Source organism: Acipenser ruthenus, chromosome 16 (genome assembly GCF_902713425.1).
Source record: "Acipenser ruthenus chromosome 16, fAciRut3.2 maternal haplotype, whole genome shotgun sequence".
Classification (NCBI taxonomy): Eukaryota; Metazoa; Chordata; class Actinopteri; order Acipenseriformes; family Acipenseridae; genus Acipenser; species Acipenser ruthenus.
The window spans coordinates 18,910,033-18,926,928 of record NC_081204.1 but is presented as its reverse complement, the minus strand read 5'-3'; the positions used below and the strand labels follow the sequence as shown (position 1 = coordinate 18,926,928).

The following is a 16,896-nucleotide window of genomic DNA, read 5'->3' as shown; positions in this document are numbered from 1 at the left end:
TACGAATCATATGCAAAGTTTGAAATAGGCGAGTACACCGTACACAACATCGTAGCAACCTGTTAAAAACCTGTTCATTGCAAGATGATACTTCCTGACTTCTGCTTTATTTTCAATTTACGCATTTTTTCAGTACCAATCAATAATAATGACAAAGCGTCTCTGAGCACTTCATGTCGGCTTTTTTCTTTGCTGATCATAGCTGGGGATATATGTTTTTTTACTTGGGTCAAGCTATGCGATTATAATAAGGAAGATTAAATAGTATTCCTTTCTGAATGTACATCACATCTTCTCATCTGCAATCCAATCAGCAATACAGTGGGGTGAAAAAACAGAATTTATGCCTATGTTGTCTGGATCGGGGGAGTGGAGTGGGAATCGCAAGCAGTGGAGTGGAATAAAAGAAAGAGCGGAGCGGAGCTGAGAATATTATGAGCAGTGAGTGGAATTTTGTCACCACTCACATTCTCTGATTTCAGGGAACCAGGGTTATGAGATTTGATTTCTTACTGCCATAATATATAGAAAGATAGGGACATTTTTTTAAAGTTAATATTTTAATAATTCAAATGTGTTTTTGGAAGTCTTTTTCTCTATTACAGTAACTGTAACAAAGAATGAATGGATGGATGAATAGACTATGCACAATGCGGGAACGACAGCTCCGAATAACCAGGGAACCATGCGAGAACGACAGCTCCGAATAACCAGGGAACCATGCGAGAACGACAGCTCCGAATAACCAGGGAACCACGCGAGAACGACAGCTCCGAATAACCAGAGAACCACGCGAGAACGACAGCTCCGAATAACCAGGGAACCACGCGAGAACGACAGCTCCGAATAACCAGGGAACCACGCGAGAACGACAGCTCCGAATAACCAGGGAACCACGCGAGAACGGCAGCTCCGAATACCCAGGGAACCACGCGAGAACGACAGCTCCGAATAACCAGGGAACCACGCGAGAACTGCAGCTCCGAATACCCAGGGAACCACGCGAGAACGACAGCTCCGAATAACCAGGGAACCACGCGGGAACGGCAGCTCCGAATAACCAGGGAACCACGCGGGAACGGCAGCTCCGAATAACCAGGGAACCACGCGGGAACGGCAGCTCCGAATAACCAGGGAACCACGCGAGAACGACAGCTCCGAATAACCAGGGAACCACGCGAGAACGACAGCTCCGAATAACCAGGGAACCACGCGAGAACGGCAGCTCCGAATAACCAGGGAACAGGAGGACAACCGAACACTGAGCTCAACTCAATCAGATCAGTCTTGGTATTTAATTTACTCTATACAACTACTGCTACAGTAGGCATTTTATAACAAAGTTTAAATACAAAAATAAAACAGGTCTAAAGCCGATAGGCCATTGAGTTAATTCATCCTAGATGACACTGTTGCTTGGAATGCCAGGCAGACCACATCCTGGCAACCAGAGCAGATAGCTGTCTGCAAAAGTTAGCTAAGGGGGGGTGTAACAGGGGAGATCTGGACTGACTATTTGACACATCCGTATTACTGCAGGTAGAGGGCAGCAGTCTCGTGGGATCCGCCTGTTGGTCATGGCGATGACACGGAGAGGTGGGGAAGAGGGTGTTTGTGCTTTCCCTCTCTCTGAGTGGCTGAGGGGCGGGCCTTGGGAGATTGCTCGGCCCATAAGATCTGGCTTGGTTGTGCACTCGGTGGCCGTGTTTGGGGAATACACAGTGACACTGACGAAAGACGTCAGTTTTAAAAACAAAACGAGGCAAACCTGGCTGGGGAAAACAGCCGGCCTTAAAATAATTTAAAGAGGAAAGAAATAACAGAAATCACCACGTACCCGAGGGGACGTGCTTAGATGTACGGGGAACTCCGGCCATCCCAGTGTATAGAGCGTAGGACGGAGGCTCGTTCTGAGCAGCTTAGCGGCAGTGGGAGCACTGCGTAAGCAGCACTTTTGTTTGTAGTTTTATTACTGTGTTTTATTTTCCCTTTTTCTTTCGCCTTTGGTTTTCATTATTATTTACGAGCACTTGTTGTGCCTGTGCGTATGTACCTGTATTGGTAAACACCGTGGTTCTGGTTACTGTTGTCAGTATCCAGTCCACGGACAACATCGCCATCTACTGTACCAAATAAATCAGTGCGTCTGAGCGGCGTTACAAATAAAGTACTGTCTCCTTGTGTCAGTGAATTGCCCACCACCCTTCCACAGGGGGGGACTCTCGAGTGAGAATAAAAGGTGCATCTACTGACATTTATTGGGGTGCACTGTGCTGCTACCTGACCAGAAAGAATAGACACTAATTCCAGGACTGTAGCCAAAAATGTAAACAATCAGTAATGAGAGTACAAACCTAAAAGGAAGGTGGTAGAGGAGGCGGTACCTGAAAGATGAGCACGCCCATGTGTGCAACAGCAAGGTTGATCTTCATTCCTTCCCCATCGTTAGCTGGATGTGGTCTGATTCCATACATGTCCAACTTCCTAGCTATTTCCAGAAGCTGAACATCGGATTCTGCTGGCAATTGCCCTCTGTAAAATATTAGGCACCTTTAAAAAAGGGGTGTCCCCCTCAAGTGGCTCACCTAGTAGAAGCACAGCCGCGTGGTGCGCAGGGCGAGTCAACAGTGCAGGTTCGCGGCCTGGCTGTGTGAAGTAGGCTGGTCTTCGCTGGGGATTTCCGAAGCAAGCATCGCTTGGCTCTGGAGCTCCCACGAGTTAGGGAGGCAGAACCGGCAGGGACTGTTTCTCCTCATCGCACTACAGCGAACCTTGCTGGCGAGGCACCCAGTGAGCTCACAGTGGACACCTGCAGGGCTGGCCTTTGTCCTCCAGAGGGCGGTAGCTCCCTGACATTCGCTCTCAAGTTCCTGGATGAAAAAGGAAGCTGGCTCGTCGTGGGATCGGAGGATGCCCACTGCACCTTCGGGTCTCCTGAGCCAGGATGGGAAATGCGTTTATTGGGCATTCCAAATTGGGAAAAAAATATAGGGGTAAAAAACATAACTGGAAACACTAAATAAAAATAAATAAATAAATAAATAAATAAATAAATAAATAAATAAATATAAAAAACCAGACCAATTGTAATAGGATGTCAGAATGGGATTAGAAGTGTTTGTAAAGCAGAAACTCTGGATTCTCTCTCCCTGGGAGGATGGTCTCGCTCCCTTCCTGCTGAGGCGCCGACTGGCAAAGGAAGGAGGAAACTTTTCAGCTCCAAATCTAAAATACTACGTCAGTGTCTCTTGAGTAAACATGATCCACATTTATTAAAGGTTATGTATTAATCAGAGAGAGAGCGGAGTAAAGTCAAGTCCTGTAGCTAACGACTCCTTCTGTTTGCAGTTACCTGTGTTTTTGGTGAAATCGCATGATCTTGTTGTCTAGATATTCTTGGTTCGGGATGTACTGCTTGCACTCTAGCTGCTGTATGTCTAGCTCTTCATCAAAATCACCCACCTCTGCTGCATTGGAAATATCAAATCAACAAAGATACACACATTGACATACATTATGACAAATATATTTCAATTTAGTAACTGTTTGAAAGGAAGAAGCATCATTTAAAAGTGATACACCAGAAACATGCACACCACACAACCAGGCTTTTTTAAAGAAAGCTATGATTTTTAATAATTCTAGACAGCCTTGCATTGGTATGTATGACATACATTGTAAGATATGAGACACCATCAGAGCTGCACTGTTGTCGTTACATGGAAGTCCTCCATTAGCCAAATCCTGCCTGATTTGCAAGGCAAAGAGATACCTGAAAAGAGTGAAGAAATAGTATTATTATTAATAGCCAAAAAGCAATTATACACAGAACAAGTGCACTGTGCTTCCATCCTCTAGTATACATCTCAGCTAAACGCATAAATACAGTTTCACAGTAAATAGCAATGTAAAGTAACCCTTGACAGTTTGTCAGTTACTGTGACTGTAGCGGTTCTGTCCACTATTCATTGAAATTTTGACGGTTTGGGGAGGGGCAAAGACGAACACACACTGTCCTCCAAAGTGTGTGCCGTTAGCCGCCCACTGCTGACTCACCATGCAGCCACCCAGAGCTACAGCGTCGGAGGACAACGCAGCCCTGGGCTCTTACAGGCAAGCCCGCAGGCGCCCAGCCAGACTACAGGGGTCGCTAGTGCGTGGTGAGCCGAGGACACCCTGGCCGACCTAACCCTCCCTCTCCCCGGACGACGCTCGGCCAGTTGTGAGCCGCCCCCTGGAAGCCCCCGTCCTCGGTCGGCAAAGGAATAGCCTGGATTCAAACCGCCGACATCCAAACTATAGGGAGTGTCCTGCACTCTACACGAGTGCTTTTACTGGATGCGCCACTTGGGAGCCCCATGTCATCATTATTCATGGAATGTTTGATGGTTTGTCAGGTACTGTAACTTTGGGGGTTCTGTCCTTTATTCATGGAATGTTTGATGGTTTGTCAGGTACTGTAACTGTGGGGGTTCTGTCCTTTATTCATGGAATGTTTGATGGTTTGTCAGGTACTGTAACTGTGGGGGTTCTGTCCTTTATTCATGGAATGTTTGATGGTTTGTCAGGTACTGTAACTGTGGGGGTTCTGTCCTTTATTCATGGAATGTTTGATGGTTTGTCAGGTACTGTAACTGTGGGGGTTCTGTCCTTTATTCATGGAATGTTTGATGGTTTGTCAGGTACTGTAACTGTGGGGGTTCTGTCCTTTATTCATGGAATGTTTGATGGTTTGTCAGGTACTGTAACTGTGGGGGTTCTGTCCTTTATTCATGGAATGTTTGATGGTTTGTCAGGTACTGTAACTGTGGGGGTTCTGTCCTTTATTCATGGAATGTTTGATGGTTTGTCAGGTACTGTAACTGTGGGGGTTCTGTCCTTTATTCATGGAATGTTTGATGGTTTGTCAGGTACTGTAACTGTGGGAGTTCTGTCCTTTATTCATGGAATGTTTGATGGTTTGTCAGGTACTGTAACTGTGGGGGTTCTGTCCTTTATTCATGGAATGTTTGATGGTTTGTCAGGTACTGTAACTGTGGGGGTTCTGTCCTTTATTCATGGAATGTTTGACACAATGACAGGGAATGTTTAGTTCCAACAACTTTTACTTCATATTTCTTCCAAGCAGCTACTCAGATGAACTATTTTAATTCCCCAGGTCTGTCTTCCATTCAGTATTACTTGGGAACCTTACTTTTAAGAATTTGTATTTGAACAATGTTTATTCATGTGGTATTTAAAGAAATCAAATATCATTGATTTATTCTAGTGACACATACATTAATAACTAATATTACTTTTACTGAAAGGTCTCATCATACCAGTAACACACTGTATAACACACAAATATAAAACAAAGTACCTTATGTTTGGAAGACACAAACCTTGTTAGTTCTTTCTGAAGTTGTCCTGGATCAGGTGGGAAAAATTTCACTATGAACTTAAATGAAACCTCATTTGCATCTAAGAGAAATTATGATTTGATGTTAAAACAAAGTATAAAAAAAACATACAATAATATAAGATTGGTTTTCAACCAGGTCAAATAAGTTCTCATGTTATAGGGGAGTCCTTGATACTGAAGACTGCATTACTGTTAATAGGAGCTAACCAGCACACACCCTCTAATAGAACTGTGTCTACCATTATTATTGTACTAGTTTCAGAAGAGTACCCCAGATACACTGACATATGAGCAACATTAGGCAATATGGTCTGACTGTTCACATTTTAACCCTTTGCGGTCCTATGTCAGACCTGGTCCGACATTGCAATTTTCCCTTTCCGGTCCAATGTCGGCCCCTGTCCGACATCATCAAAAAGAAGTAAAAAAACAGGTCTCTAATCGTTTTTTCTCTGGAAAAAGCCGAGAAAACCATTCAATGGCTGAGTGAGACCGATAGGAGCTGAGAGAAGCCGAAAAAAGCAGAAAAAAAAACAGATAACACGGACATAAACAAACAAGATAGCTGCTTCTGCATCCAGCGCTCAAAGAATATCACAGACATTTGCAGAGCTTTTTAGATGTTATAGTAATAAAATAATGACTTGGATCGCATTATTGAGGAGTTTGGTGATAAAATCAGGAGATGATTTATCAGTATGTACTATTAAGAGGTATGTGAAAAATACAGCGAACAAAGGGTGGGGTGGGGCTGGAGATGCAGTACTGAGTGTCCTGTTGATATGCAGTGCCTTTTAAACCTGTTTTATTGTGAAAAAAATACTTTTAAACCGTGCGTCTAAAATAAACTGCGCGTGTGAAAATAAATTGGACCTGACGCGCCTGAGACGAGCTGAATAAATGGACCGCAAAGGGTTAATAGTGATGAAAAAACAATTGTTTAGAAGAACTGCACATTTAAAAGGACAACCGCCATCTGTGGTTTGAAGGACACCCTGCTTTCTATTATCTAATTCAGTAGTTCAGGAAAACCCCACAACACAGACATTTGAAATAGAAGGAATTTGTATTAATGATTATGGAACATGAAACATTTGCCTCAAACCCACTTCAATTAAGAGTCAACACGACCAATTAGACGAAGCGGTCACTTAATAGTGGAGATAGGGGAGGCGCAGGTAGGCCTATGAATCACTGCATGAGGGGGGAGTTACTTGCTTGTTTCTGTTGTTTTAATTGGTTCCAATGAATTGATGCAATGTGTATGTAGGGTGCAGCCTTCCTCCTTAACCAACGTTTCCCCAGGGAGAAAACAGAAGGTCGACTATCGGCTCATACTCTGCTGTTCTTAATTGGTTTCTAATAAAAACTTACTTTTAACTTGTTTAGCAATCGGTTTCAGCAATTCCAGCCACACCTGTAAGTAAATATAAAGAGTATAGTGTTCTGGGTTTTTATAAAGAGTATAGTGTTCTGGGATTTTATAAAGAGTATAGTGTTCTGGGTTTTTATAAAGAGTATGGTGTTCTGGGTTTTTATAAAGAGTATAGTGTTCTGGGTTTTTATAAAGAGTATGGTGTTCTGGGTTTTTATAAAGAGTATGGTGTTCTGGGTTTTTATAAAAAGTATGGTGTTCTGGGTTTTTATAAAAAGTATGGTGTTCTGGGTTTTTATAAAGAGTATGGTGTTCTGGGTTTTTATAAAGAGTATAGTGGTATCAGATAATGTTACACTAGGTTAACAGATACATGTACCTCTGCAATTATAAACACACTGACACTTTACCAGTAAGAAATGCCTTTACCGGTAGTTGGAGTGTTCGAGTGTGACAAGATCAGAATGTATTGATAAACACTTATTTAAAAACTCAATTATGTCTTGTGTCCCTATCCAGCTACTGGATCTGTAATTAAAATCATGTTAACCGTCATGCTATTTAAAACATTTAATTATGACATGTATTCTTTCTGTTATTTGTATGAAAGGAAATGAGCTGAATTGCAGTTCCCCTCTAAAAGGCCTATTATACCATTGCTCATGACTGAGTTTCAACAACGTCTCATAGAGGCTGCACTGCATATGCATATTGTACTGCACACAATAAAATGATTGCAGAATAACTTACGTAACTCCCAGTATGGTTCCTGAACTCAAGACCAAAGTACTCTTTTTCTAACAGCTTCAGGTGGCCACATGCTTTATTGTAGAAGTCATTTCCAAGAATCCCTTGCTGAAAAACAAGCCTACATCTCAGTGACCATGAATTCAAAGACATCATAAACAAAGAAAGACTGCCTAACAAAAAGCAATGTTTTCATGAGGAGCTGGGCTTGCAACAAACCATATACTTGTGTGTGCATCAATATACTGATATATACAGTTTCTCTCAAAAGTATTCACCCCCCTTGGACTTTTCCACATTTTATTGCGTTACAACATGGAATCAAAATGGATTTAAGTAGGAGTTTTTGCCACTGATCAACACAAAAAAGTTCATAATGTCAAAGTGAAAAATAAAATCTACAAATTGTTCTAAATTAATTACAAATATAAAACAGAAAATAATTGATTGCATAAGTATTCACCCCCTTTGCTATGACACACTGGTGCAACCAATTGTCTTTAGAAGTCACATAATTAGTTGAATGGAGTCCACCTGTGTGCAATTAAGGTGTTTCACATGATTTCAGGTTAAATACACCTGTCTCTGGGAGGTCCCACAGTTGGTTAGTACATTTCCTAACAAAAACTACATCATGAAGACGAAGGAACATTCAAAACAAATCCGGAATAAGGTTCTTCAAAAGCACCAATCAGGTGAAGGATATAAGAACATTTCCAAGGCATTGAATTTCCCCCACGCACAGTAAAGTCCATTATTAAGAATTGGAGAGAATATGGCACAACTGTGAATCTGTCTAGAACAGGCCGTCCTCAAAAACTGAGTATCCGGGCGAGAGGGGCACTAGTCAGAGAGGCCACCAAGAGGCCTATGGCAACTCTAAAGGAGTTACAGTCTTCCACGGCTGAGCTGGGAGACACTGTGCATACAGCATCAATAGCCCGGGTGATTTACAAAACTGTCCTTTATGGGAGAGTGGCAAAAAGAAAGCCATTGTTGAAAAAAACTCACATCAAATCTCGGCTAGTGTTTGCCAGAAGGCATGTGGGAGACTCTGAGACCAAGTGAAGAATATTCTATGGTCTGATGAGACCAAAATAGAGCTTTTTGGCCTCAATGCTAAGCGCTATGTTTGGCGCAAGCCTAACACCGCACATCATCCTTAGAACACCATCCCTACCGTGAAGCATGGTGGTGTTATGGGGATGCTTCTCTGCGTCAGGGCCTGGAAAGCTCGTGAAGATAGAGGGCAAAATGGATGCAGCAAAGTACAGAGAAATCCTGGAGGAAAACCTGCTGAAGTCTGCAACAGACCTGGGACTTGGGAGAAAATTCATCTTCCAGCAGGACAATGACCCCAAACATACAGCCAAAGCCACACTGGAGTGGCTTAAAAACAAAAAGGTCAATGTCCTGGAGTGGCCCAGTCAAAGCCCGGACTTCAATCCAATTGAGAATATGTGGAAAGAGTTGAAAATTGCTGTTCACCAAAAGTCCCCATCCAACTTGACGGAGCTTGAGCAATTTTGCAAAGAAGAATGGGCAAAAATTGCAGTGTCCAGATGTGCAAAGCTGGTAGAGACTTATCCAAATAGACTCATGGCTGAAATTACTGTCAAAGGTGCCTCTACCAAATATTGACTCAAGGGGGTGAATACTTATGCAATCAATGATTTTCTGTTTTGTATTTGTAATTAATTTAGAACAATTTGTAGATTTTATTTTTCACTTTGACATTATGGACTTTTTTGTGTTGATCAGTGGCAAAAACTCCTAATTAAAATCAATTTTGATTCCATGTTGTAACACAATAAAATGTGGAAAAGTCCAAGCAGGGTGAATACTTTTGAATGCCACTGTATGTGTGTATATATATATATATATATATATATATATATATATATATATATATATATATATATATATATATATATATATAATTTAAATCAAGGGAAGTAATGTTAAAACTTTACAATTATTGTTTATTTGGGTGACTTACAGAGACTAGGGTGTGTGAACTATGCATCAGCTGCAGAGTCACTTACAACTACGTCTCACCCGAAGGACGGAGCACAAGGAGATTAAGTGACTTGCTCAGGGTCACACAATGAGTCAGTGGCTTAGGTGGGATTTGAACCGGGGACCTCCTGGTTACAAGCCCTTTTCTTTAACCACTGGACCACTCATCTAGAATATTGTGTTCAGTTCTGGTCACCTCGTTACAAAAAGGATATTGCTGCTCTAGAAAGAGTGCAAAGAAAAGCAACCAGAATTATCCCGGGTTTAAAAGGCATGTTGTATGCAGACAGGCTGAAATAATTGAATCTATTCAGTCTTGAACAAAGAAGACTACGTGGCGATCTGATTCAAACATTCAAAATCCTAAAAGGTATAGACAATGTCGACCCAGGGGACTTTTTTGACCTGAAAAAAGAAACAAGGACCAGGAGTCACAAATGGAGATTAGATAAAGGGGCATTCATAACAGAAAATAGGAGGCACTTTTTTTACACAGAGAATGTGAGGGTCTGGAACCAACTCTCTAGTAATGTTGTTGAAGCTGACACCCTGGGATCCTTCAAGAAGATGCTTGACGAGATTCTGGGATCAATAAGCTACTAACAACCAAACGAGCAAGATGGGCCGAATGACCTCCTCTCGTTTGTAAACTTTATGTTCTTATGCTGGTTGACTGCGATGGTGCGTACCATCTCCATCTGTTCATTCATCTGAGCTGTGGTTTTATTGGCTTGATTTACGCCTTGAGGGGCAATGTCTGCTAGCGCTACAATCTTCTGTGGATGATTCTCCACTTTGTAACCCTTGGATCCCTTGGCCACTGGTGCCTCCTGAGCAATCTGACGAAGCTTGGATTTCACAAAATGTCATGTGCCTAGGCTTCATGGATAGTAGGTGCTGGCGTACCTCCTCATCTATTAAACCACGCATAAACTGTTGTGTCAGTTTGTAATCTCGGTTTGGCAAAAGTTGTCCGCCATGCACTTTGTCTTCAATTACTCGGAGCACTGTCTCCAGATCGATGGCGTATGTACCAGAGCGCTGAAACTGCTCATAAAAATCTGCCATGAGGTCTAGCGACAACTGGTAGTCACTGTACTCTGCTCTTAGTTCTTCAAAGATTCGTTGAGGACACTGCTGTGCTGAAGGGAGGTTTAACACAAACTTTCTAGCACCACCACGAAGATGTCTCACTATGGTGGCAAACTGAAGGTGTCTCGCTGGAGCTGTGGCATCCTGCAAGTACTGAATATCTTTTAGGCAGTCCTCAATGCCAACATTTCCATCAGGATTTCCACTGAATACAGGGATTTGGTGGGAGGTGGCGATCGGCACAGGGGCCGGGGGTGTGTGTCCATGCGCTGCATACCCACTGTACCGGTTAATAAGAGGTGTGTTTCCGTGCACTGCATAACCACTGTACTGGTTAGTAAGAGGTGTGTTTCCGTGCACTGCATACCCACTGTACTGGTTAGTAAGGGGTGTGTTTCCGTGCACTGCATACCCACTGTACTGGTTAGTAAGGGGTGTGTTTCTGTGCACTGCATACCCACTGTACTGGTTAGTAAGGGGTGTGTTTCTGTGCACTGCATACCCACTGTACTGGTTAGTAAGAGGTGTGTTTCCATGCACTGCATACCCACTGTACTGGTTAGTTAGAGGTGTGTTTCTGTGCACTGCATACTGCACTGCACTGCTCATGAAGTCTGTAGGAGGAAGGTCAGTAGTGTTGATGATTGGTGCTTGGGGTGTGCCGCTTATGCCAACCCCCCATTGGGAGATTTATTGGAGCCTCAACATATTCTTGAGGGGGATCTGTGGATGCCCCAGTGGGTGGGTGATATCTTGCCCTGCCCCACACCAACCTTTTTATAATGTTCATAGAGGAAATCCCCAATTCACACAGGTACGTCGATCCAAACATCGTTAAAAGAAAGATGGCTAAGTTCTGGCTATTCTGAAATTGGTCAGCATATTGAGTCCAGAAATCACAAGGTCCCACTTCTCTGAATTTTGCTTTCAAGACGTCTGAACTCTGGAGCCTTACAATTTCTAATTGAAAGGCATCTTCATCAATTGAATGAAGAATGTCCTTCGCTTCAGAAGGGCAAGGTCAGTCAGCAGAGACAACAAACGGATCACAAACAAATAAAAGCACATCCTTTGGAATTTTAAAGTTCTCAAATCGCATTTGAAAGTTTTTGATGAGATTGTTCATGAATTTTTGCATCATTTTCATCGAGGTTTCATCTGTAGCAACAACGCACAATGTGGGAAAGTGCAACATTTTTCCTGTTAAGTCAGTGTTGAAGATTTCAAGGTTCCTCTGAAACGCGCACACCTTCTCAAACAGATCCCCGACACTGCTTGCACGGCCTTGCAGCTGCAGGTTGAGGGAATTCAAGTTACCAGTAATATCACACAGAAAAGCTACCCTATTTGAGTAGCTCTCCTGGCTCTTCAGGGTCTTAAACTGGTAGGAGTCAGGCTTGCTTTGATTCAGGTGTCTCCAGCACCTCAAAGCTCTCTTTTGTACAGTGAGCAGTAAGGGAAGACATCCTAGCTCAGCTCTACAAGCATTGCTTGGAGCATTTCTGTGCAACTGCAGAATTCTACATGTAAGATTTCTGTTGGATTTTTGTCCCAATTACTGTGTTCAGAGTGGGGCCCCAGACTTCACTGCCGTACAAAAGGATTGGTTGTATAACTTGGTCAAAGAGTTTGAGCCAGACCGTGATTGTTGGCTTTAGGTTATACATAAGAACATAAGAAAGTTTACAAACGAGAGGAGGCCATTCAGCCCATCTTGCTGGTTTGGTTGTTAGTAGCTTATTGATCCCAGAATCTCATCAAGCAGCTTCTTGAAGGATTCTTTAAAAACAGCCATTTCTTTATTGCATGAATGGCTCTGCTGGCTTTTTGTCTCAGTGCACAAACAGCTGGGTTAAAGCTCCCTGATGCACTGATCATTAGTCCCAGGTAGGTGTAATTTGTTGTGTGCTCTAATGTTTTGCCAGTGAGAGTAAACTGGTATTTATTTCTCTGTGTCCTGGCTTTTTTTAGGAAAATCATAATTTTTGTTTTGTTCATGTTTATGTTTAAAGCCCATGTTTCACAATACTGCTCCAGCAGGTTCAAACTCTGCTGCAGCCCATGCTCTGTGGGAGATAACAGAAGCAGATCGTCAGCATAGAGCAAGCATTTAATCTGAGTGTCATCCAGAGTTACTCCTGGGACAGAGGACTGCTCCAGCACTGTAGCCAACTCATCCACATAAATGTTAAAGATAGTTGGGCTCAGGTTACACCCTTGTCTCACTCCCCTGCCCTGTGTGAAAAACTCTGTCCTTTTGTTCTTAATTTTGACACTGCTTTTATTTCCCGAGTACATTGATTTAATAATATCATACACCTTGCCCCCTATGCCACTTTGGTGGAGTCTGAAGAAGAGACCAGGGTGCCATATTGAATCAAAGGCTTTTTTAAAGTCGATGAAACAAGCAAACACTTTTCCTTTGCTGGTCTGATTGACGTGCTTGTTCACGATGGCCTGCAGGGTGTAAATGTGGTCTGTAGGGCGGTGCTTTGGTAAGAAGCCTATCTGGCTTTTACTCAGCACGCTGTGTTCTGTCAGAAAGTTCAGTATTCGGGTGTTAATAATACTGCAGAAAACTTTCCCTAAGTTACTGTTTACACAGATACCCCTATAATTATTCCAGTCTAATCTGTCTCCATTTTTTATAAATTGGTGTAATGAGCCCTTTGTTCCAGATCTCTGGGAAGCAGCCTGTGCTCAGAATGATGTTAAAGAGTTTCACCAGAGACTCTTTCAGATGGTTGTTGCTGTATTTTAACATCTCATTGCTGATGCTGTCGAGGCCACAGGCTTTCCTGGCTGAGAGGGACTTCAGTTTGTCTGTCACCTCCTGCAGGGTCATTGGGGCATCTAGAGGTGATTGATTATCTTTAATAATTCTTTCCAGGTTTGCTAATTTATCAAGTAATCCATTTTGATTTATAGTTAGATTAGTTTTTGGGATTGGTTTGTAAAGTTTTTCAAAATATTGTTTCCAAATATTTCCATTAAGTATTGCCAATTCCTTGTTACTGGAGTTCAGATTCTTCCAGTTTGACCAGAAAGAATTATTATCAATTGATTGTTCAAGCTGTAATAATTGTTTGCTCACGTAGGCTTGTTTTTTTCTTTTTAAGTGTATGTTTGTAGTGTTTTAAAGTGTGACAGTAATTGAGTCATAATTCTTTATTTTGTTGATCTCTATGTTTCAGATTAGATAGTTCTCTTAATTTGTTCCTCATTGCTTTACGTTCCCTGTCAAACTATTTTTCTTTAGGTTTTGTTTTCTGGATCTTAATAATTGTGTTTGTTTTCCTTAATTCTGATTTGTCTGCTGCTATTAGTAACATTTTGCTGAAGTCTCTCACAGCCAGATTGACTCCGTTTGCATCAGTCCGATAGATTTATTTAAGCTTTTATGTGTCACTCTCTCTCTCGCTGGGTGCGTCTCTCTCGCTCTCTCTCTCTCTCTCTCTCTCTCTCTCTCTCTCTCAGGATTGTGGGAGGGCTCTGCTGCGGCAGGGTTTGTGAGCTGTGTGAGAGCGGTAGTGGTGAATTTATCGCCATTTACTTATATATTTATTTATTATATATTTATTTAAACGTTTTTTAAAAGTATTTTTTCTAGTCTTAGTACTTTTTAAACGTTTTAGCCAGTGTGTGCCCAAAGATGGGCTCCCACTCCGGTGGGTTGGGGGGGCTTACTAGGCGCCACGGTTTTAAAGTTTTTTCCGAAAATAATGATTCTGTTGAAGATGTGTTGCTTGCCGTGGGGCGGGTGGTCGGTTTTGAAAAAATCAAATCCGCCTCACGGATGAACAAAGCTATAGTCGTTTTCCTTAACCAAGAAAATCTGGTTAACAAAATTGTGGAAGAGGGATTTATGTTGAATGATTCTTTGGTAACTGTAACACCGTTATCTACGCCTCTTACCAAAGTGATATTGTCAAATATTCCCCCTTTTATTAATAATTCATTGATTGAACGAGAACTTTCCAGATACGGTAAAATAATGTCGCCGATTAAAATGATTCCCCTTGGATGTAAAAATCCAGAAATTAAACACGTTATGTCTTTTAGGAGACAAGTTTTTGTACTACTTGATAACCCGGAAAAAAGTTTAAATGTAGCTTGGCGTTTTAATATAGAGGGCAGGGATTATGTTGTTTTTGCCAGCACAGAGGTTTTTAAATGTTTTTCTTGCGGGGAACAGGGGCATCTTAAACGGACCTGCCCCAAGCTACAAACTGAAGCAGGGACAAGTAGTCGTAATAATGACGGGGAGGCGGCCGCGGTTGTTCAGAGAGCGGAGGTGGAGGAGCCGCCGAGACCCGAGCCGCGGCCCAGGAGGAAGAGACTGGAGGAGCCGGGTACCAGCGCGGCTGCAGCCGAACCGCGGGCTGCAGCGCCGGCCGACGCAGACAAGGAGGGGGTGTACGCTGCAGTCATTAAGAAAAGAAAATTAAAAAAAAGAACATCTGCTGCTGCCGACCCGGCGGCGGGTGAGGAAGAGTCTGTGTGGGGGCCCATTATGGTATCTCACGACAGCGGCGTAGGGTCTCAACCCTCCGCTGTGGTGGAGCCGAGCACCGGGTCTGAAGGGCAAGAGAAAGGCGGGCCTCAACCCGCGGATCTCTTGTCTGAGGACTCGGTGCAGGAAGGGAGCGATGTTGGGGGTGATAGCCTCGGGGCTCAGGCAGGCCCTGTTGATGTCCCCCCCAGTGATGAGACTCCTCAGCCTGCTGGGTCGGTAGCGGAGATGCCGGCGGCTGATGGAGATTCTGCGGGCGAGGAGGAGGACGGATCGGCGGGATCGGAAGAGGATGGATGGGAGGACGGGCTCTCCGACACCTCGCAGCTCTCTGACATCACGGCCAGCCAAAGGGGGAAACTGTATTCACTAACAGAGATCAGCGACTTTCTCGAAAAAACAAAAGGTAAGAGGCGAGTAGACATTAAATCCTTCTTCCCAGACCAGAAACTGTTTTTGTGTTCTGCAGATTTAATTTTAAGGAAATCGACTATAATTGAGTTTGAACAGAAAAAAAGGTTCAGACTTAAAAAATATGTCAGCTTAGTTCGGAAAACGTTAGCCACATCTAAACATTTTTAATGGCTATTTTTATTAAGAACTTTTGTTTTTTAACGTGTTTGTTATTTTTGAATAATCTATTTTTATCAATGGAGAAAATTATTTTAGGCTCTTTTAACGTGAACGGGTGCAGGGATTTTAATAAAAGAGCACAATTATTTGATTTTTTAAACAGTAAGCATTCAAACGTGATTTTATTGCAGGAGACACACTCAGACAGCAGTAATCAGTCTCACTGGCAGTCTGAGTGGAGGGGCGACTGCATTTTAAGCCACGGTTCTAATTTTAGTGCTGGGGTTGCTGTTTTATTTTCTCCAGGATTTGGGGCGGAGATTTTATCTATTGAGGAGATTATTCAAGGTCGACTTTTAAAAGTACAAATAAAACACGCTGGTATTTTTATTGATTTTATTAATATTTATGCACCAAATGTTGGGGAGGAGAGGATTTTATTTTTTAAAAAGCTCAGTCAGGTACTCAGGGGTTGCAGTACAGATAATTTCCACGTGGTGGGGGGAGATTTTAATTGTACTATGGATTTTAATAAAGATAGAAACCACGGGGAACCCCATCCCCAATCTGTCAGGGAGCTGGCCACTGTATTAAATATTTTTGACCTGGTTGACATTTGGAGGATTTTTCATCCCACAAGTAGACAGTATACATGGATCAAATGCAATCAAAATCAGCTGTCAGGGGCACGCCTGGATAGGTTCTATACTCCACAGCAGCATATTAACAAATTCATTAAAAGCAGTATAGTACCCAGTAGCCTTTCTGATCATCATTTTGTTTCCGTCACTGTTTCACTACCAATCCAATCACATTCAAAATCATATTGGCACTTTAATAACAATCTGCTACAGGATAAAAACTTCACTGATTGTTTCGAGTTGTTTTGGAAAAATTGGCAAAATGAAAAAAATAATTATAGTAGTTTAAGACAGTGGTGGGATATAGGGAAGATTCAAATAAAACTTTTCTGTCAACAGTACACACTCAATGTCACCAGGTCAGTGGATGCAGTGGTCAGTGAGCTGGAGAGAGAGATTGTTGAGTTTGAGAGCCAGCTGGCCAGCGAGAGCGATGAGGGGGCGTATCGGGGCCTGCAGGAGAGGAGGCAGCTCCTGGGCAGCCTGCTGGAGAAGAAGGTGAAGGGCTCTCTGCTCAGAGCCCGCTTTACTG

At 42.6% G+C, this 16,896-nt stretch overlaps 1 protein-coding gene across 2 annotated transcripts in view; it reads right to left on the bottom strand.

Moving 5' to 3' along the window:
- The window catches only part of LOC117412110 (FERM domain-containing protein 7-like), a 40,925-nt gene that overhangs the window by 10,650 nt on the left and 13,379 nt on the right, over window positions 1-16,896 (bottom strand). For both annotated transcript variants that reach the window (XM_058988986.1, XM_058988987.1), the window contains exons 3-8: window positions 7,530-7,634; window positions 6,779-6,821; window positions 5,385-5,463; window positions 3,675-3,772; window positions 3,353-3,467; window positions 2,385-2,532 (exon numbers count right to left, since the gene is read on the bottom strand). In XM_058988986.1, the coding sequence (XP_058844969.1) occupies window positions 2,385-2,532; window positions 3,353-3,467; window positions 3,675-3,772; window positions 5,385-5,463; window positions 6,779-6,821; window positions 7,530-7,634 (588 nt within the window). The remainder of the gene's footprint in view (window positions 1-2,384; window positions 2,533-3,352; window positions 3,468-3,674; window positions 3,773-5,384; window positions 5,464-6,778; window positions 6,822-7,529; window positions 7,635-16,896) is intronic.